This window comes from Hevea brasiliensis, chromosome 8, assembly GCF_030052815.1.
Source record: "Hevea brasiliensis isolate MT/VB/25A 57/8 chromosome 8, ASM3005281v1, whole genome shotgun sequence".
Taxonomy (NCBI): Eukaryota; Viridiplantae; Streptophyta; class Magnoliopsida; order Malpighiales; family Euphorbiaceae; genus Hevea; species Hevea brasiliensis.
This window is the reverse complement of record NC_079500.1, coordinates 4,044,809-4,068,184: the sequence shown is the minus strand read 5'-3', so window position 1 is coordinate 4,068,184 and position 23,376 is coordinate 4,044,809. Positions and strand designations below refer to the sequence as shown.

General features: G+C 36.5%; 1 protein-coding gene and 1 pseudogene across 1 annotated transcript; both read left to right on the top strand.

Annotated features, from left to right (window-relative positions):
* The first annotated feature begins 1,134 nt into the window (after positions 1-1,134).
* On the top strand, positions 1,135-3,997 carry LOC131182447 (uncharacterized; annotated as a pseudogene).
* A 1,212-nt stretch (positions 3,998-5,209) lies between these two features.
* On the top strand, positions 5,210-6,519 carry LOC110663237 (F-box protein CPR1-like). The gene has a single exon (XM_021822498.2). It carries the CDS (start codon positions 5,213-5,215, stop codon positions 6,419-6,421), a length of 1,209 nt encoding a protein of 402 aa, XP_021678190.2. The 5' UTR covers positions 5,210-5,212; the 3' UTR covers positions 6,422-6,519.
* Positions 6,520-23,376: the final 16,857 nt, after the last annotated feature.

The following is a 23,376-nucleotide window of genomic DNA, read 5'->3' as shown; positions in this document are numbered from 1 at the left end:
TTTCTAAGCTTGTTTAATCTGCCACTTCAAAAAAAAAAAAAAAAAAGATTTAACAACTACTTGCATTTGTGTGTGTGTGTATTTCTAATTATTCCAATTCATTCAGCTTTGTATCTTTATAGGACCTTAAAGATTAAATACTTTAACAATTTATATTTCATCTATTTGCTAAGCTCAACTAGGGGACTAGTGTCTTTCACTAGTGTCTTGTTTACGAGCTTACCTAAATTATGTTTGCTGAAAATAGGTAAAATTTGTGTATTTAAATATAACAATAATCTGAGCCTTATTTCTCCAAGGGTAAGTGAAATGTAATTAAAATTTTATTCTCGAATATTGCTTTGTGATATTCTTTTTGGCTGTATATAAGAAATTCTAGTTAATTGAATGACACATGAAATTCTTGACAGTGGGGTATTATTATAGTTGGTGTATATGTAATCATTCTGAATTTGGAGTCAAATATCTATTTTATTATTATTAAATCAACTTTGGCTGTGAGGTTGGAATTGAGGTTGATTAAATGACACACTACCATATTCATAATTTGGAAATTATGAAGTGGTAGGTCGAACCACATACTAATATTTCAGGTATTCTTTGTGATGCTAAAGGGGAAAATAAAATAAAATGAGTTAGAGAATGGATTTTATATATCTATCTATCTATGTATTATTGTTATTATTATTATTATTATTATTATTATTATTATTATTATTATTATTATGTGTGTGAAACTTTGGATGGGCGCTGGTCTCAATTGAAAATTGTTTGTTGAAATTTGTGTTTGAACGAGGGAAATGTCCATTTTACAACAAGGAAGAATTTTTGTCAAGAATTTGGAAACGGAATTTTGCAGTAGAATTGATAATTAGAAACTATAAAGTAGAAATGTCAATTATAAGCGATTTGAGAGCTACATGGACCTGATTCTTCATGTTAAAATGAAGCTACATAGGCAACCTTCGGGTGTGGTCCAAAGTAGGTAAAATTTTATTCTCTTTGCTTTCAATTTCGGTCTTTCTAGTTCTCTAAATATTTGAATCTAAAATAATATTTGTACGTATGATGTCTTAATATATAAATTGATTTATTAATATTTTTAATTAGTCACTATAAAAAAATTATGTTTATATGAGGTATTTATAGTTAGCTGATCAGTTATTTATAGAAAACTATAGTTTAGTTTTAGGTTTCTCATGTTTTAATTAGGAGAATGGGTGTGACACAACTTGTAGCATTTATCAGAAGATAAAAAATAGAGATAGAATGAGAGAAGAAAAAAAAAAGTGTGGTTACAGAGGGAAATAAACATGGAGGGAGAAAAACAAAGCAGGGTAACAAAAAAATGAAGAGAAGATCAGGACGATTTGAATAAATAAATGAAAAAAAAACAAAGGAGCTAAAGTTTTAATGGAACCATATTCAATAGCCAAAGCAACCCTTCTGATGATTGTCTTTGCTCTTATGAAAATGGTGATCTCTTGGCCTTTTGGGCTCCTTTTCTTTTGGTGCATCTTGGTGGCCCAGACACTATCACTGCTTTTTCTGGTGAGGATAACCAATTGTGGCTTAGGCACTTGCTTGCATTCATAACCTAGGCCGTTGCTACTGGTTATGTGTTCATCAATACACTTCCTAGAAATAGGGTTATGATCCCAACAGCTGTCACAACCTAGGGATGGGGTTGGGACGTGCTCGTTCAACCAGCTACACACTAGAGTGGACTTCGTGTCTCACATCGAAAACGGGAAGGAAACATTTGGGCCATATATGTGGGAGCATTCCTCACCTGGTTAGCGCGCTTTTTGGAACGAAATCTCCCAAGGGACAAATCCGTGAAGCCCACAGGCTAAAGTGGACAATACTAACTGGAGATGGATCGGGTTGTTATAATGTGGCATTAGAGCTGGACTCCCTCTAGTACGGTGTGTGGTGCGAGGATGCACCAGGCGGAAGCTAGTGGGTTTGTCATGACTTAGGGATGGGATTGAGACGTGCTCGTTCAACTAGCTACGCACTGGAGTGGATTTCCTGTCCCACATCGAAAACGGAAAGGAAAGATTTGGACCATATATGTGGGAGCCTCTCTCACCTGGTTAGCGTGCTTTTGGGAACAAAACCTCCCAAGGGACAAATCCGTGAAGCCTACGGGCCAAAGTGGACAATAGTAACTGGAGATGGATCGGGATGTTACAATAACGCTCCTGTTTCTAGCAGGGATAATCAAATATTTGGAGCGCACTTCTTTGTATTTTGCAAGCAAGGATAAATTCAGAGATTCCATGCTCAAAAATCCAGATCCTGGTGTCAATTATGCCAAGCTTTCGGAGGTACTTTCAGAGAAATCAGACGAAATCATAAAAAAGAAATTATCTGAACCTAAAGGAGAAATCGAGGTTACGGATATGCGTCAGGAAAAAAGAGGCTTAGACGATGTCAAAGTGGTGGAGGAGGCTTACGAGTTCTTCAAACTCTTCAAGAGACTTATTGTTGATCTCATCCTCAGCTTCAAGGAGCGCGATGAGAGCCGAAACTTTTTCAATAGCATATCTGCAGAAGATGCTTTCAAAATAATGGCAGGAGAGCTTAACTTCTTCTATGAAGTTCTCTACATGAAAGTAGTGATTGTTCACTCCAAGTGGGGTATGTTTTTCCACTTCATATCATTTAGTTCAGTCATGGTATCCATTACTATCTTCCATTTCTTGGTAAAAAAGTATGCTTTCAACAATTTTGGTGTTAAGCTTACTTTTTCTTTGCTGTTTGGTGCCATAGGACTCGATATATTATCATTCTTCATGGCCATTTTCTCAAACTCAAACTGGACAGTGGTGACTGTCCTGGAGGAATTCACTAGGCTTAGAGAAAGATCACCTCATTGGGCATTGAATCTCTTCAGAATATCACCTCAATGGGCATTGAGTCTCTTCAGAAACTTTCTCAATCTAAAGAAATCAAAGAAGGTTGATCTTGAACCAGACAAACATACAACTTTGACTGCACCCGTTCTTTTTTGCATGTGGTCTGAATTTGTGTCTGGCCATAACTTGATAAGATACTGTTTCAAAGAATGTCCAAGCAAGATCCATAATCTCAATCTGTTAGAATTATGACTCAAAATCCTAGTAAGATTTGAAGAGACCTTTTCCTAATTTAAGTAGGAGAAATATTTCTCAATGGTATAGATGAATATTTTCTATATAAAGTATAACTCTTATTTTAGTGTTATTCCTAAATTGAGTGGGACTCCTAATCAGATTAAGATTGAGGGAATTAGCATTATAAATAGGAGAATGGTGGAAAGGGTTATTTGGCTTTCAGCTTATGGAGTGAGGCTGTTGCCCATTGTAGAGAGCGGCATTGCCAATTACTAAGAGTTTGGCTCTGCTCATTGATGAGAGGCACTTGCTCATTGTAGTAAAGAGATGTTTCGGCTTAAGGTGGAGAAAGGACATAGAATTTAAGAGAAATGAATTCTTGTCCATTGATGAGAGGGCTCTAGTCCATATAGTTGAAGGCACCATTTGTGGTGTAGTGTTGTAATAGTAAATATATTAGGTTATGTCTAGAGGAGACTGAGAGGCACTAATTAATATATTTACTATAAGCAGTTTGATGTTATATAATTTCTTTTGGGTGTAATTGGGTTTATGGGCATAAGATCATATTAACTAAAGAAAGCATGTCAAATGATTCCTGAAGTGAATACAGGGTTTAAGGCAACAGAAGTGAAGGGACATGGAAGCAAATCTGTATTGTTCACTGCAAGTATGTTAGCGAAAGAGCTGAAAAAATTGAAAGAACAGAAATGGAAGATACTGAGCAGTGTGTGGGTGGAGATGATGTCATATGCTGCAAATCATTGCTCTGCAACTTCCCATGATCGAAGGTGGAGAACTTGTTACTTTGGTTTGGCTATTGATGGCTCATTTTGGCATTGGAAATCAATTCCAAGGTAACGTAAGCTTACTGCGTCTTTAAGGACAAATATAATCATAGCCTTACCTTTTAATCAATTATCTGGGATTTTAATTAATGAAATTTGATGTTTTATTATTATTTTTTTCTATTTTATTATTGTTTCTTAGCATGTGAAATTTGAACTCTATGGATTGAGAAAAATGAATGGAAAGTAAAACAAAAGAAATCTAATTTCTCCCATTTTATTTTTCTTATTCAAATTCTTTTCATAAGGGAAAAGAACTAAATTCCATTATATTTTTAAAATCAATAAAAGAAAATTGAAAATATAATCAAATTAAAAGGATAGACTGAAATGTCCAATTGGTTAAACTGGATGGGCTTGCGACTTCCCAGCAACCTCTTATCTGAGGTCCAGTGTTTTTTTTCAAAGCCAGTAGATCCACGGCTCAATAAAACAGGGCAGACGCAGCAAGAAGAGCAAATCCCATATAAACAAATCAAGCCGAGTGGATTTTTAAGGAGTTCATATTTAATTTATTAAAATTTTTTCAAACAGCTAAACTTGTGTCGAACATGAAATATGATATATAGAAGCTCAAGCTTGATTCTTTAACCTAAATCTAAAGTAGTTCAACTCATTAAGAGTGAATTTTAAGTTTATAATTATGAAGTTCATACTAACTAATTTTTATTGGCACTCATCAAAAAATAACTTAATTTTCATTAAAAAATAAATTTAAATTGTAAATAATTATATTTAATAAATATATTTTATATATTAATGATATCATAATTTTAAATAATACATATTTTTAGAATTTTTTTCTATAAAATAATAAACATTTATAAAATAATAAAATATAATAATTAATATAAATATTTTTACAAACAAATTTGTTAAATAAGCTGCTCGTGAGCTTTAATGTACCAAATATTATTAAGTTTAAGTTCGATTTATTTATTAAATGAGATTAAAAATTAAGTTTAAATTCGATTTTTTTTTTAAATAAGCTGATTTTTATTTAGTCGAATATGGATGCTAATGGAAAGAATATGGATTTGAAGACCAAAAAAAGAAAGAGCAACTGCCTCTATTCCAGAATCTTCTGTTGTTTATATATAAAGAAACAGACGGCTGGTACCCAACTAGATTGCCAATTCGATAAACTGAATGAGCTTGCTACTTCTCAGCAACCTCTTATCTGAGGCCCAGCATATTTTCAAAGCCAGTAGATCCATAGCTCAATAAAACAGAGCAAACGCAGCAAGAAGAACAAAAAGAAAAATGTCTGATCATCTTCCTCAAGAATTGCTCGCAGAAATTTTGTCAAGATTGCCGGTGAAATCAATCCTCATATGCAGATGCGTTTCCAAGACTTGGTACTCTTTAATCACCAACCCTTCTTTCATAGACGACCACCTCAAGAAAACCGCTGCAAGAAACAGTGGCCTACTTTTCTTTAGGTACAGCACCAGAGAACTTGTTTGGCCATTTAAAGAAAATGTGCGTTATTTGCTATACCCAGATGAGTCTTTCCCTGCGAACCCTGTTGAAGAACTTGATTGCCCATTTAAAGGCATAAAGCGTATGGTTAATATAGTGGGTTCTTGTAATGGGGTCTTTTGTCTATCTGATGATGTTTATGGCAAATACACTGAGAGAGCTGCTTTATGGAACCCTAGCGTTAGAAAGATTGTTAACATTCCTTGTCCAAATTTTACGTTTACCTCATATGGACCCTATATAAGCTCACTTGGGTTTGGCTTTGATTCCACTACTGATGATTATAAGCTTGTGAGAATAGTGTACTCGCATTTTAACTTTGGTGAGATTCGGCCTTTTGTTGAGATTTACAGTTTGAGAAGTAGGGGTTGGAGAAAGGTTGATAATAATCTGAAATATGTCATCACTGCGCGCTCAACGTCTGCTTTTCTGAACGGAGCTTGTCATTGGGTTGCCAATAAGCTATTTTATGGGCCTGGTGTATGCGATGCGATTGTGTCGTTTTCCTTGGGAGAAGAGGCGTTTGGAGAAATGGAGGTACCAGATTGTTTGGTTAAGAAATACCAGTTTGTGGATGTTGCAGTTTTTGATGGATCACTTCTGCTGGTTGCATCTTTTAAACTGACTGGGGAAGGCTGTTTTACAGTTTGGATGATGAAAGAATATGGTGTTCCAGGATCTTGGACCAAACTTTTCGATATTCCTGATTTTAAATCACATTTGAAATGGATAAGAAAGTTAGTTGCATTTAGGCAAAATGGTAAGGTTCTATTGGCAAAATTATTTGGACAGCTAGTTTTCTATGATCCAAAGACAGAAGAAATCTTTGATACAAAAATTTGGGGCGATGCACGCTCCTTTTATTTGGATACTTTTGTGGAGAGTCTTGTTTTACTCAATGAAACAGATGAATTTACAGAAGTGGAAGCTTCTGAGGATAATGGCGCAAGTGAAATCTTGGAGGAGGTTGCTTCTAGTTCTAATTCATAGATTGTAATTGATGAAGCAAATGGAGAATCAAAGGAAGAAGCACAGGGAGAGTCCATTTCTACACAATGAAGCAAATGGTCTTCTTGTGCTAGTTTCGACCAGAAGTAGCAGTATCGTACATATTTAGGTCCTAATAATTGCATGCATAGATACTTGCATATATGAATAAATGCCTCTCTCTGGAAAATTTTTGTTAAAGTTTTTACTAGTTAATAAATTTTAATACCAATCAAATTACTATAAAATCTCTATATTTTAGTAAAACTAATTAATTAGCCTATATCTTTTGAAAAGCATAATATTATAAAAAACATATTTATAAATGAAAATGAAAAGCTGTGTGAAGGCTAAATTTACATGTGTTTTTTTTTTTTAATTATTTAAGCATTTTCATTCAATTCTTTGGACATTTTTTTATACTTTTTCTATTGAGAAATAATTTTTCTGTATTATTGCCTTTATTCCTTGGAGATCTAAGACAACTTATTAATCTTTTTACATATAAAGCTTGTAGCATTTATGAAAAGATGAAAAATAAAGATAAAATGAGAGAAAAAAAAAGTGTGGTTGCAGAGAGAAATAAGCATGGAGGGAGAAAAATAAAGCAGAGATAAGAGAAAAAAGAAGAGAAAATCTGAAAATTTTGAATATAAAGAAAAGGGAAGAGCTAAAGTTTTAATAGAACTAAATTACAAGATTAACTAATGTATTTTTTAAAATACCAGAACTTACTAAATATTTTCACCAAAATAGAGAAATTAAATAATAATTTCATTGGAATTAAAGTCCATTAACCAATGAAAAAAATTGATACATTGTTAATTGACTAAAAATAAGAGGATGTTTATGTCATGACCCGATCCCATGGGCCGGACCGGCACTAGGACCTGGGCCAACTTAAAGCCCCCGAGGCCCGCAGTAAGCCTTACTATTTCTAAATCCATAATTAAGGCCCAACATGTAAATAAAATTAAATAAAATAAAGTATTTTTATTCGGGTCAACCCAACCCGATAACCATAAAAAACTGAAGTCAGGGGAGTCCTGCTCAACCCTGATACTATCACTTACAAATTGTTTAAATATTACACTAATCTTCATTTATTAATCTCAATAATTTAAATTAATACGATTTCTAACAATGTCCATACTACTACTAATACATGCGGAGTTATAGATTTCAATTTTAGAAAAATAATAAAACAATTAAATAACCGACGTTAAACCTGTAAGGAAGAAAGCATGTTACTCTGTAAAAGAACTCCTCCTGTAGCCTGAAAAATAGGTGCACAGAAGTGAGCGTTCGACTCAGAGAGTAAAATACCAATTTTAACTACAATTTCTATAACTACCTAGAGCTAATGCATCATAAGGAGTGGAATGCCACACAATTAAATTTTTTATACAAACCACATCATAATAGCAAAAAAGTAATTTGGAGCACTCACACACCCAATAATGTTCAAACAGTACATATATGGGAGCTGATCCCCTAAACAGCTCTCTTAATCCAACCTTTGCCAGCGAGTATCTCTCAAGCAGGACTTTCGTTTGATAAACCAAATGCGGGGGCCGGCGAGATCATCTTGAGCCGTGCCTATCCCGACCTATCCATAAAGGATCGGGTCCCAGCGAGTGTCTCTCAAGCAGGACTTTCGTTTGATAAACCAAATGCGGGGGCCGGTGAGATCATCTCGAGCTATGTCTATCCCGACTTATCCATAAAGGATAGGGTCCCAGCGAGTGTCTCTCAAGCCGCGTCTACCGGTCCTATCCATATCCAATACCACTCACCACACGCACGCCAACGCATGCACACTGCTCCAAATTACCATAAACAACATCCATGTCACTTCATCAATTAAGAATGCAATATAAAACGTGTCTAGTGTTTAACTACATAGATACATATTTATAAATGATGCATGGCCATGCCTGAACATATAATAATATTGAAATTATAATTAAAATTAATATTTTACTCACAGATTGACTAGAAATGTGATGCCCCTTACCCATCTACTGTATAGCCGAGCAAGAAGTGCCACATTCGGTGCCGGAGCACCCTATCTTATTTTATCATATCTATTGTAAACTTTTGATGTCATTTAAAACATGTATTCAATGTGTAGAATTTTTTTTTTATGACTTATTTCTGTGGAGACCTGGACAGAGCCTCCCCTGTTTTATTAGCATCTGGCGGGATTCCACTAATCACCTGTTAACATGTCCATATTCATTTCACACATTTCCATATCATATTCTCTTGTATCATATCATTCACAACTATTTATGAGATCTCAAAATGAAGTATCATCTATTGCATTCATATGGAAATTCATAGATAATAAATTACAAGTTTTCATTTCAATCTCAAGTTTAATTATAAGTCTAAAATGAAATACATCATGACTAGACATAATGAACTAAAATACTAGTCTATACATGGGCCCTACTAAAATGCAAAAAGACTGGTGAGGTGACTCTGGTCGGTGGCAGATTTGATCGGAACTCGGTCCGAATATTACTGTGGCGGCTGCTGATCTTCAGTACCTACGAGATGGAAAACCAACGTGCTAAGCATAATGCTTAGTGGTGCATAATTTATAATAACAATAATTAAACAATTGAATTAATATCTGTAAATCATGATTTCTGAGTCTTTTACATTTTTATTGCTCTTTGGAAACAATTAACATTATTGGGATCTTTTCTGTTTACTTATTGTATATTCAGTATTAATTAATTATTATCAATGCCCAAGAAACCTATAACAAATTATAAAAGCTGGATACACGGGTGTATACTAGTCAGACAGCCATACGTCTGTCCAGTATATGTCTGTCAGGCACGAGGCCAGCTGTCGAGCATGAAACCCGCTGTCCGGCTTGTAAAGCCAGAAATAAAGTAGGCACAATGGCCAATGGGTAGTCATATAGCCTGTAGAATAATCATATCAGACATATATTGTCTATTCATGATTTGCTCTGTAAGCAGTACTGCTATCTGTGGTCCCTAATTGGTATACCAATCGATCCAAACTAAATAAATAAGTCTAGGTATACTATGAGCAATCGCACCTTGTTACATTTTTATTTGAATGTTCATATCACTTTATAGTGGGAAAATAGGTCCCACATACCTCTTTCAAGTAGTTTGGTATTTAATAGCTTGTTAGGGTTAAATGCCCTACCATAAGATAATTTATCTTATGGATTATTCTTTAGTTTCAGTTTTTGTGTCTCATTTTTACCTATCCAATTGATCAGGTTGCAGCCACTATTTGGCCACACTTCCTTCATGGAAGTTATTCTCCTATGTTTTATCTTTGTTTTCCTTTTTGAATCATGTCAATTTGATTTTTAGAACTCAAGTTATGGTCGGATAACCATAACTGACTCATTTCCAGATTCTGGTTCCTTAACTATGCAACTTTCGGACTTAAAGTTTACCTAATTAATAGAATAGGTTGCAGTCACTTTTAGGCATGGTGATCTTCATAGAAACTGTTTTCCTATGTCTTGTGGTCACTTAGAATTTTTAATCACAATTTTTCAAGTTTTGTGGAGTTATTTATGGCCAAATAACTGACCTAGGCTCATGTACCCTGTGCCAACAGGGGCTCAGTTCAGGACAATGATTGCAGGTCACTTTTTGAGGTTCTTAAGTTCATAATTTGAAGACGGTTCCTAAAACAAAGTTGTAGACCTATTTCTTAGATTTCTGGAAAGGTATGGCTCATCTCAATTAGATTTTTCTAGTGGGAGTTATGACTAAAATACTGTCTGGGGTCAAGTGAAGTTTGGTCAGATTTCAGGTTTTGATGCAGTAATTTGTTCTAACTATTTGACCTAGTTCTCTTGATTTCTGGGTTTTGGTCAAAATACCAATTTTGTAGGTATGTGTCTTGTAGAAATTTTGCCACTAGTTTCACTACATTTGAGTTCTTGTAGACCAAGTTATAGCCATTTTGCCAAAACTGGTCGGGTAAGTTCATGTCCAGAAATTTCTGGGCAACACAGGTCTGGACAATTTTGTAAACCAACTTGAGCCGACAATTTGGCTTGGTTCTTGGCATTTCTGGGTTTGGTGTCTTCATGAAAATTATAACCCTATATCTAAGCTTTCCAATGATATCAAATTCAGGTCATTTGGACCAGTATAAAGGGAGTTATGACCAAATGAATATATACTGTTCATTTGGTCATTTTCTGGGTTTTATGCAGGGTCATCCGGATTTGGGCAGAGAATTGATCATGATTTTGACAAAATTTGGGTAGGGTTCCTTCTTGAAAAATGAAGGTTTAGATGTGCCAAAACACCTCCAATTGGCCTCATACCAATTGGGGCAACACAAAGGAAGATATGGTAATAAAAATCTACTAGATTCAACAACAACACAACCTGCAGAAAATTCACACTCCCAATTTCAATCTCCTCCTTCTTCCAAACTCCAAATAAGCATATATGGCACTTCTATAAGTATCAATCTCAACTCAACCAAGTCAATTTCAAGAATTTACATAAAATCCCCACATCATTACATAAACCCTAATTCCAATCACCCAATTTACACAAACTCAACTCTTTTACATTTCTTATCATATCAACTATTCAAACATCCTTATGGAACCATTTTTCATCATTTAAAAACAGCAAACCTCACAAGATTCATAGCTGCCAAAATTAAGGTTCTTCAATTCCTTTTTATTTGTTTTCATTTTCATGGAATATTCACTCATCTCATCATTCTTACAAGATTTAAAGAAGAGAGGGAGTGGTATTTTTGCACTTACCTTGTGACCCAACTTGCAAACTTCAATTTCTCTTCTTCAAATGGGTATCTAAAGCTTCCTTAGGATGTGGGGAGTATTTTTTGTGAAGGGAGGTTAATGTTTTATGGGGAGAAAGCTTGGGAAATCAAGCTTTGAGAAAGAAGAAAATGGAGGGAGAGAAAGCTTCCATGGTGTCGGCTCAAAGAGAGAGAAGAGGAAGATGAAGAAGACTTGTAGTTGGTAAATTTTTGTCTCTTGTGTCTTATATATATTCTATAATTATTGTACTTTAATTTTTTTTTTAAAATGCTATAAATCTATTTCCTTTCTTTTCTTTTCTTTCCTTTTCTTTTCTTTTCTTTTCTTCTTCTTTCTCTTCTCATTTTCCAAATTCAAATTCATAAATTTAATTTATGTTAATTATTTTATTTCCTAATTTTAATTTGACATTTAGGTCAAAATTCACCTCTAGGGGTGAAAATGACCAAAATGCCATTCATGGTGCTCATCGGGTTATTTTTATTATTTATACCAATTAATAAATTCTCTAAATTTTATTTTATTTCTCAAAATTTTTTCTATATTTTTTTTAATATTTATTTCATTAATTTATGCCTCCTCACTATAATTTAAGTGTAGTTCCAGACATCTTGATTATCTGAACAGACATTAGTCGTCGGAACAGTAAAATGTACGGACTACCTATGGTGAGGGCGTTACAAAAAACTACTATAGTGGCTGAGGGGAGAAGGAGGAATTGTAAAGCCCTCGCCGTAGGTCGTCCGTACATTTTACTGTTCTGACGACTAATGTCTATTCGGACAGTCAAAATGTCTGGAACTACACCTAGACTATAGTAAGGAGGCATAAATTGAAGAAATAAATGTTAAAAAAAAATATAGGAAAAATGTAGAGAAAAAAAAATAAATTAAAGTTTAGAGAATTTATAAATTGGTATAAAATAATAAAAATAACCCGATGAGCACCATGAAGGGCATTTTGGTCATTTCACCCCTAGAGGTGAATTTTGACCTAAATGTCAAATTAAAATTAGGAAATAGAATAATTAACATAAATTAAATTTATGAATTTGAATTTGGAAAATGGGAAGAGAAAGAAGAAGAAAAGAAAAGAAAAGAAAGGGAAAGAAAGGAAAATAAGAAGACTTATGGCATTTAAAACAAAATTAAGTACAATAAAAATATAAATATATAAGCCACATAAGACAAACCCTCAACCATCTTCATCTTCTTCCTCCACTTCTTCTCTCTCTCCCTCTCCCTTGTGCCGCCCACCTTGGCCCCTCAAGTCCTCCATTGATATTCAAGCTCCAAGCTTGATTTCCCAAGCTTCACTCACCAAAACCCATAACACTCTTCATTAAAAATACTTCCCACACCCTAAGGAAGCTATAGATACCAAAAAGAAGCAAGGAAAGTGAAGTTTAATAAGTTACAAAAAAAGATTAGTGCTCAAAACTCTTAATCTCTTCTTTAAGCATGAAAATCATGCTAAACCAAGTGAAGATTTACATGAAATTAAAAAGAAAAATTTGGGAAAGAAACCCTTGAATTCAGCAGCCCTAGAGGAACCATGAAAATGATGGATTTTGTTGGTTTTAGTTTAGTTAGGGAAGTTAATTAACAAGGTATTATATGTGAGAATTGATTTCATGGTTATATATATGAATTTGATGTTTGAAATTAGGGTTGTGCACTTGAAATTGAGGATTTTGTGACATTTTTGAATTTGACCTAATTGTGTTGAGATTGATGATAATAGAAGTGACATGTATGCTTATTTGGAGTTTGGAGAAGATAGAGATTGAATTTTGGGAGTGTCAAAATTTCTACAGGTTGGGACTCAATGAGTCTAGTGTGTTTGTTGAACCCTAACTGACAATGTGTGACTCCAATTGGTATGAGGCCAATTGGAGGTATTTTGGGACATCCAAACCTTCATTTTTCAAGAAGAAACCCTGCCTAAATTCTGTCAAAATCATGACCAATTCTCTGCCCAAACCTGGATGACCAAACACTACCAACCCAGAAAATGACCAAATAAACAGTACGTGTTCATTTGGTTATAACTCTCTCTATACTGGTCCAAATGACCTAAAATTTCATCAATGGAAAGTCTAGACATAGGGCTACACTTTTCATGAAGACACTTGACCCAGTTTTGCCTTTAACCAATTCAAATTGTTAGCACAAGTTGGGTCACTAAAACTGCAAACCCAGAAAATGACCATTCATTTGGTCATAACTCTCTCTATACTAGTCCAAATGACCTAAAATTTCATCAATGAAAAGTTTAGACATAGGGCTACACTTTTTATGAAGACCACTTGACCCAGTTTTGCCTTTAACTAATTCAAATTGTTAGCACAAGTTGGGTCACTAAAACTGCCAACCCAGAAAATGACCAAATGAATAGTACGTGTTCATTTGGTCATAACTCTCTCTATACTGGTCCAAATGGCCTAAAATTTCATCAATGGAAATCTTAGACATAGGGCTACACTTTTTATGAATACCACTTGACCCAGTTTTGCCTTTAACCAATTCAAATTGTTAGCACAAGTTGGGTCACTAAAACTGCCAACCTAGAAAATGACCAAATAAATAGTACGTGTTCATTTGGTCATAACTCTCTCTATACTAGTCCAAATGACCTAAAATTTCATCAATGGAAAGCTTAGACATAGGGCTACACTTTTCATGAAGACCACTTGACCCAGTTTTGCCTTTAACCAAATTAAATTGTCAGCACAAGTTTAGTCACTAAAACTGCAAACCCAGAAATTGTCCCAAAATACTATTCTTTTGGTATTTTGATCATAACTTGAGTTCTATAACCCCAAATTCAGTGATTCAAAAACTAAAATTCAAGTTTAAACATAGATGAGCAATTGTTATGAAGGAAGTGTGACTAAATAGACATCCTAACCTAGTCAAATTCCTAGATAAAAGATAACACATCAACATGAACCTAAAGAAAGGTTCATGGGAAAAATGCTATATATGATAATTAAAATACTCATAAGGAAAATTAAATATTAAAAATGATATGAATATATAAATTAGGACTAATGTCCTATTAATATGAAATTAATGGTACCAATGAACAGTACTATAAAATAGTAACGGTGAATAGTGCTAAATTAATTAAAAAAATGTTTAATTGCCCATAGTATACCTAGACTTATTTATTTAGTTGGATAAATTGGTATACCAATTAGGGACTACAGATAGCAGTACTACCTACTGAGAAAATCATGAACTAATAATATATGTCTGGTATGATTGTTCTACAGGCTATATGCCTACTTACTGGCCATTGTGCCTACTTTATTTCTGGCTTCATAAGCCTGACAGACGTATACTGGATAGACATATGGCTGTCTAACCAGTATACACCCGTGCATCCAGCTTTTATAATTTGTTATAGGTTTCTTGGGCACTGATAAAAATTAATTAAGACTTAAAATACAATAAGTAATCATAAAAGATCCCGATAATGTTAATTATTTCCAAAAAGCAATAAAAATGTAAAAGACCCAGAAATTTTGAGTTGCATATATTATTTCAAATTGTTAAATTATTGTTATTATAAATTATGCACCACTAAGCGTTATGCTTAGCGCGTTGGTTTTCCATCGCGTAGGTACTGGAGATCAGTCCCAGCAGCCGCAGCAGCAGCACCAATAGTGCACTGACAGAGCTCTGACCAGATCTGCCACTGTCCAGAGTCACCTCACCGGTCTTTTGTATTTTGGTAGGGCCCATGTATAGACTAGTATTTTGGTTCATTATGTTTAGTCATGATGTAATTACTAGTTTATGATGTATTTCATTTTGGACTTGAAATTAAACTTGAGATTGAAATGAAAACTTGTAATTTATTATCTATGAATTTCCATATGAATGTAATAGATGATACTTCATTTTGAGATCTCATAAATAGTTGTGAATGATATGATAAAAAAGAATATGATATGGAAATATGTGAGATGACTATGAATATGTTAACAGGTGATAGTGGAACCCGTCAGATGCTAATAAAACAGAGGAGGATCTGTCCAGGTCTCCACATAAATAAGATGTGACACCCCTTACCCGTCTATAGTACATCCGAGTAAGATATGTCACACGGTGTACCGGAACACTCTATTTTATCTTAATTAATTTTTATCATAGTTTTGAATATAACTTGTGAAATATAATTCATTTAAGTCATTTATTGAAATTATAATTTATTTGAGATTCCGAAAATTTTTTAGAAAATCCGGCAGAGTACCGGCTAAAAATGGAGAAAACAGTTCTTCGGAACCTGTGAAAAACACTTCCAATAATCACATTCAATCATTCTCAACTCCAATATCAAAATCTCAATATGTTTTTCAACAACATTTCCATTTCTCAATCATTCATCTCATGTGATAATCATGTAAAAGTCATAGATAAATATTCACTTTTCCATTCACAAACACAATTTTCATTATTTACATGAACATCAAAATACATTACATAAGTTCAATTACATATGAGAAAATAAAAGTTAGTTACAAAATACCAAAATGAACCTAGTGTCCTACTAATGCACTGAAGATGGTGAGGTGACACGGACACTATGTAGAGCTGTAGGAGGTCTCACCAAGTCTGTGGTCTACCGGGCTCTCGGTCAGTATCTCCAGATCCTACGTGTGGCAAAAGCAACGCGCTAAGCACTAATGCTTAGTGGTGCCAATAATAAAATAAAAGGAAATAACAAAAAATAAATATGCATTGAATGTATCGATGTCTTACTTGTTTTGTACTTGTTATATTCATTATTTCGTTAAATTATCCACTTTCATTTTTGGTTGCCCAAGTAACCTATACTGGACAACTGGACTGGATAAATGGGTAACTGGCACTGGGTATCAAGTACCTCGGGCCATCACACCATCGGTCACATATGTGTCTCCCGGTGTGCAACAGAACAGCTAATAAGCTGTAATAACATTAGGCACAAGGCCAAGTATCAACATAATGTCAGAATGGCTAAAAGCTATGAAATCACAGAATGGCATAATGCTGTGTGCAGTACTGCTAACTGAACCCTATTGGCATGCCAAACTATCCAAACCAATCTTGTTAGGTATACTAGGGCATTTGATACTTTTGAATTTTGTAATTTTTGAATTTCAAGCTTTGGTGTTACTATTCACTTCATTAGTCAACAAAAATGTTGACTTTTGCATAGAAAATAGGTACATTGGTTTTAACACTCCCAACATACCACATTTTGCATTCAAAACTTGTTGGCATTAATCACCAATACCATTTCTAAGCTTAAAACTAATGGAGCAGAATTTTCAGTTTTTATACCCTAAATTTACTGTTCCATTAGTTACTGTTGCAATGAGAATTTGAGAAAATGATAAACATGAAAGTTGTTCCTTATTTTGTCTAGTTAAATTTATTTTTTTGAATCACTCCATTTGGAGTTTTGTAGCTCAAGTTATGGTCCAAAACCACAACTGGCCGGATTGAAAAATTTCAGAACTGACCATATCTATAGTGCAGTAAACAGTGACTGCAACTGCCTTGTTGGATAGGTTCTGGCCATAATTTGGGGTAGGTTTCTTCATGAAAGTTGTTGGTCTATATCTTAACTTGTTTCTGTAAAAATTTCAGGTCAATTGGGCGATTCTACAATGAGTTATGGCCAAATGAACAATCACTGTTCATTTGGTCATTCTGCAGAATCTGGTTGCAGGACATCCGGATTGGGGCAAGTTTTTGGTCCACTTGCTTTGGTCTTTTGGGCAAGGTTTCTTCACCAAAATTGTGCCATTATGTGTCTAGTTTCATGTCCAATTGGCCAAACACCAATTGAACCTACATAGCCCAAGTTATGGCTGTCCAAACAGGCTGGATTCACAGCCACCCTGCTGGTTTCACTAGGCAGTATACCAAATCAGTTTGTAATGCTATAATTCACTCTAAGTTATGGTCAACTTACCTCAAATGGTCACTAATTGACCATTAAAATGTTCATTCACCATTACATAAGCAAGGTCCAAGTTTCTCTCCAAAACCCTAATTCCCCATATCAATTCACATCACACACCTTAGTTAAACACACTAATTCATTATATATATATATATATATATATATATATATATATATATATATATATATATATATATATATATATATATACACCTTAAACACCATCTCTAGTCCACTCTAAGCCCATCAAAACAATCAAAATCATCACCTCCAATAGGCTGCCGAAATTCACCTTTTACCCTAGCATGTTTAATTTTCTTCAATTCCACAATTTCCTAGCCTAACTTAATGTTTTAACATGAATATCCAAAGGAAGAGAGAGAAAGATGGCACTAACCTTGTTGGAGCTAACTCCCAAACTTGTAAAAACTTTCTTTTCCTTCTTCTTTTTGCTAGTTAGAGAGAGTTTAAGATGCAAGGAAGAGTTTTTGTGAAGTGATTAAGTGAGTTTATGGTGAAACTTAGTGGGGTGTGAAGCTTGATGAAGTGTTAATGGAGGTTTGGGTTAGGGAAGAATTCGGCTGGTTTGAGGGAGAAGAAGGCAGATAGTGTTTTTGATTTTTTTGGTCTCAATTGTCTCTTTTTATTAGTTAAATAAATGGTTGTTTAAATGTAATTGGTAGGGATTTTTAAATGACATCATAATGATGTCATAATTTATATTATATTTCATTTTCTTTTCTTTTCTTTTCTACTAACTTCAAATTAATTTTTCATCAACATTAATTCATATTTTATGTCATATAATTTATGTACTTAATTGGACAAGTTGGTCAAAAATCACCTCTGAGGGCGAAATGACCAAAATGCCCTCCGTTTGGCTTAACGGGCCAAAATTGTTTGTACCGATTGAAAACTTTTTCTAAATATTTTCTTGGCATTCTAATGCCATAGGAACCTCAATAACCCTTCTCTGGAGTCCCAAAAATTATTTTATGAATTTTCTCTCGGGTCTAGGGCTCCTAGTTGCGAGAACCGCAACTTTTCACTAGGTTACCCATCGTTAGGGCACCGACTCGTTTAACTTGGTTGTATATTATTTCTAAAATTTTTTCTAAATTTTTCTTATTAATATTTGAGTTAATTATGGTTCCTCACTTTAGTTTAAATATTTTTCCGGATGTTCTAGTTGTCCGGACCGACACTGGTCACCGGAACAGTAGAATGTACGGAGTTGCTACAGGGAGGGTGTTACAACTCTTCCCCTCTAATTTAAATTTCGACCTCGAAATTTACCTGATGCAAATAGTTGAGGGAACTGTTGCCTCATCGTCTCTTCACTTAAGTTGCCTCATCGGTGTTGTGGTGCCTCTAGAGCACTTTCACCAGTGGAATCTGCTTATTTCTCAACTCTTTCACTTCCCGAGCTAGGATCTGTATGGGTTCTTCTTCATATGTCAAATCCGGTTGTACTTCAATTTCTTCCATGGAGATGACATGTGAAGGATCTGAGCGGTATCTTCTTAGCATAGACACGTGGAACACATTGTGGATCTTGTCCAGCTGTAATGGCCCGGCCCACTAGTGATATTGTCCGCTCTAGGCTGAAGCCCTCACGGTTTTTAAAACGCGTCACTAGGGGTTACGAACCACCAACTTATAAACCCAGCATCTCTCCCGTGTTTTGCCGATGTGGTAACGGCTCGGCCCACTAGTGATATTGTCCGCTCTGGGCCGTAGCCCTCACAGTTTTAAAACGTGTCACTAGGAGTTGCGAACCGCCAACTTATAAACCCAGCATCTCTCCCGTGTTTTGCCGATGTGGGATTTGCCTAGGGTGTTACAATCCACCGCCCTTATGGGACTCAGCGTCCTCGCTGAGGTTTGCCCCACCATCGCCCAAGGTTGCACGCGGAGCGGCTCTGATACCATAAATGTAACGGCCCGGCCCACTAGTGATATTGTCCGCTCTGGGCCGTAGCCCTCACGGTTTTAAAACGCGTCACTAGGAGTTGCGAACCGCCAACTTATAAACCTAGCATCTCTCCCGTGTTTTGTCGATGTGGGATTTGCCTAGGGTGTTACACCAGCTCTGGTGGAAAAGCTAGCCTATAGGCCACTGGACCCACACGTTCAATGACTTCATATGGGCCAATGAACCTAGGGCTTAACTTACCTTTTCTTCCAAACCTCAATACCTTCTTCCACAGTGACACCTTGAGGAACACTTTGTCGCCAACCACATATTCTATTTCTTTTCTCTTCAGGTTGGCATAAGATTTCTGTCATGCGAGGCAACCTTGATTGGCTTTGATTAGTTTTACTTTCTCCTCGATCTGTTTCACAGTGCAGCCCTACTAGTTTGTCTTCGCCCAATTCGATCCGGCCTGCTGAGTTCTACATTTTCTCCCATACAGTGCTTCATATGGGGCCATTTGGATGCTAGCTTGGTAGCTATTGTTGTATGCAAATTATGCCAGTGGGAGGTATCTATCCCAACTTCCCTCAAACTCAATGACACAACTCCTCAGCATATCCTCAAGGACCTGACATATATTTCATGTTATTATTATCATTTCAGTTCAATATGTGTATTTGTTTAATTGGTTTCAATTGTTTACAGATTACTCTTTACGATTGCCCATCCGTCGAGGATGGAAAGGCATCTTTGAAGTGGAGTTGTGTACCCAAGGACTCATGCAACTTCTTCCAAAATCTCGATGTAAACCTTGGGTCTCGATCAGATATGATGGAAAGTGGAATTCCATGTAGTTTAACTATCTCACTGATATACAATTCTGCTAACTTATCTAGTGAGTAGTCAGTCATAACTGGCAGAAAGTGTGCTGACTTCGTCAATCTATCTACTATCACCCACACTGCATCATGTTTCTTCTGGGTGAGAGGTAGGCCACTTACAAAATCCATGGTGACCCGATCCCATTTCCATTCAGGTATGCGTATAGGCTGTAGCAAAGCTGATGGAACTTTATGTTCTGCCTTGACTTGCTGACATGTCAACCATTTAGTCACATAGTCAGCTATGTCCTTCTTCATACCAGGCCACCAATACTGAAGCTTCAAATCATGATACATTTTTGTACTTCCTGGGTGCATAGCATAAACACTGGTATGTGCCTCATTTAGAATACTGGCCTTCAATTCCCCATTATCTGGTACACATACTCTTCCTTTGTAGTAGAGACACCCATCTACTTTCACCTCATAGTCAGTTGCTTTTCCCTCTGAGATTTTGCTCATAATAGCCTTTAGCTTCTCATCTACCTTCTGCCCATCTAAAATATGCTGTAACAGGTTTGGCCTCACTTGCAACTCAGCCAAAATAGCTCCATCTCGAACCAAAGATAGACAGGCATTCAATGATCTCAAAGCTGTGATGGATTTTCTGCTCAAAGCATCAGCAACTACATTTGCCTTCCCAGGATGGTAGTCAATTACACAATCATAGTCCTTCAGGAACTCAATCCATCGTCTCTGTCTAAGGTTGAGCTCCTTCTGAGTTGGCAAGTATTTCAGGCTTTTGTGGTCTGTGTAAATGTAGCACTTTTCACCATACAAGTAGTGCCTCCATATCTTGGTCACGAAGATAATTCGCAAGCTCTAGATCATGGGTAGGGTAATTCTGTTCATGTGGCCTTAGCTGCCTGGAAGCATAAGCGATCACCTTCCCCTCTTGCATCAATACACACCCTAACCCATTATGAGAGGCATCACTGTAGACCATAAAGTCCTTTCCTGACACTGGCTGTGTTAATACTGGTGCCTCTGTTAACATAGCCTTCAACTTCTCAAAACTAGTCTGACACTTGTCATTCCAGTCAAATCTAACATTCTTGTGTAACAACTTGTCATTGGAGCAGCTATTAAGGAAAATCTCTTCACAAATCTTCTGTAATACCCAGCTAGCCCCAAGAAACTTCTGACCTCAGTTGTATTCCTGGGAGGCTTCCATTCCATCACTGCTTCTATTTTCTTGGGATCCACTCTAATCCCATCAGCTGACACTATGTGTCCAAGGAATGCAATCTCATTCAACCAGAAGTCACACTTGGACAACTTAGCATACAACTTCTTTTCTCTCAAGGTTTGCAGAACAATCCTCAAATGCTCATCATGTTCTTCCCTGGTCTTGGAATACACCAAAATATCATCAATAAAGACAACTATGAACCGATCTAAGTATGCATAGAAGATACGGTTCATAAGGTCCATGAATGCTGCTGGTGCATTTGTTAGGCCAAAGGGCATCACTAGGAACTCATAATGCCCATATCGGGTCCTGAATGCAGTCTTTGGCACATCTACATCCCTCACCCTCAACTAATGGTACCCTGATCTGAGATCAATTTTAGAAAATACTCCTGCTCCCTTCAACTGATCAAACAGATCATCAATTCTAGGCAACAGATATTTATTCTTCACAGTCACTTTATTCAACTGCCGGTAATCAATGCAAAGCCTCAAAGTCCCATCTTTCTTCTTTACAAACAGCACTGGAGCTCTCCATAGTGACACACTGGGGTGTATGAACCCCTTATCCAGCAACTCTTGCAACTGAGTTTTCAACTTCCTCAATTCAGTGGGTGCCATTCTATAAGGAGCAATGGAAATGGGTGTTGTACCCGGCAGTGTCTCAATAGCAAATTCAACTTCCCTTTCTGGTGGTAAACCAGGCAACTCTTCAGGAAATACATCTGGGAAGTCTCTTACTGTGGGTATGTCACACAGATCTGGCTTAGCCTGCCTAGTATCTACCACATGTGCTAGGTAGGCTTCACAGCCTTTTCTCATCATTCTTCTTGCAACTGTGGCTGAGATGACATTGGACAAGAAATCTGTCCTTTCCCCCATAACTGTAATCTCATTACCCTCAGGAGTTTTCAAAGAAATTCTCTTCAATTTGCAATCAACCATTGCCTGATGACGTGACAACCAGTCCATTCCCAAAATCACGTCAAACTCATGGAAAGGCAACTCAATCAAGTCTGCCAAGAATTCATACCCCTGAATCCTTAACAGGCAACCCTTGTACACTTTGTTCACTACCACACTGTGGCCCAATGGATTAGTGACCAGAATGTCTTGGTCACTCTCCCCTACTAGTATCCCCCTTTCTACGGGTAAGTTGATGCAGATGTATGAATGAGTGGATCCTGGATCCACTAATGTATGCACAGATGTATTGTAGAGAGAGAGAACGTACCCGATGACATCCGGGCATCTTGCTCCTCCCGAGCTCTCATGGCATAAGCTCGGCGGGTGGTGCATTATCGAGCCTCTCTGCGGCTCGGATGCGAGCCTGCGTGATGGTCTCACCGCCTCAGTTGCAGATTTCCTACCCCTTTGTGGTGCGGGGCGGTGCATGCGCTTGTGTTGGAGCAGCTGTAGTAGTTCTACGTAGACAATTCCTCAACTGATGCTCTGTTGACCCACACCTTAAGCAGGCACCAGTCACTCTCCAACACTCCCCCTTATGCCACTTCAAGCAATGTGGACATGCGAGTTCTTTGGGCTGGTCCCTGAACCCCATCCTGGAGAGCGCCTTGATGGTGTGGGTGACCTCTCCTAGGGGTAAACTGTGGCCTGGGCCCTTGAGACTGACCCTGACCTTGTGATTGACCTGAACTCTGTGTAGGTGGACCCTTGAACTTCTTCCCAAATGCAGGAGATGAACTAGACTGATCTGGGCCTCTCTTCTGCTGTCTCTCTCTTCTGGTCTGCTCACTTATTCTTAATTTTTCAACTTTTATTGCAGCTTCCAGTAACTTGGTGAAGTCTGTGATTCCCAAGGCAGTGATCATGATCTTTATGTTGTCATTTAATCCTTCTCCAAATCTCTTACACCTTTCAGCCTCATTAGGGACTATCTCCCTTCCGTAGCGGTTCAATCTGACGAATTCCTTCTCATACTCGGCCACTGACAGCTGTCTCTGCCTCAGGTTAATAAACTCTCTTCTTCTCTCTTCCAGGTATACACTACCCACATATTTCTTCTTAAATTCGGAGAGGAAGAAGTCCCAAGTTATTACTTCTGGCTGCACTTCACTGGACACAGTATCCCACCATTCATATGCATCATCTTGCAACAGAGATATGACAGCTTCTAGGTTTTGCTCTGGAGTGCAGTGGAGTTGCTTTAAAACTCTGCCTGTTCTGTTCA

What these genes read in the sequence shown, in the direction of transcription:
- LOC110663237 (XM_021822498.2), top strand. Translation starts at nt 5,213, where the DNA reads ATGTCTGATCATCTTCCTCAAGAATTGCTCGCAGAAATTTTGTCAAGA.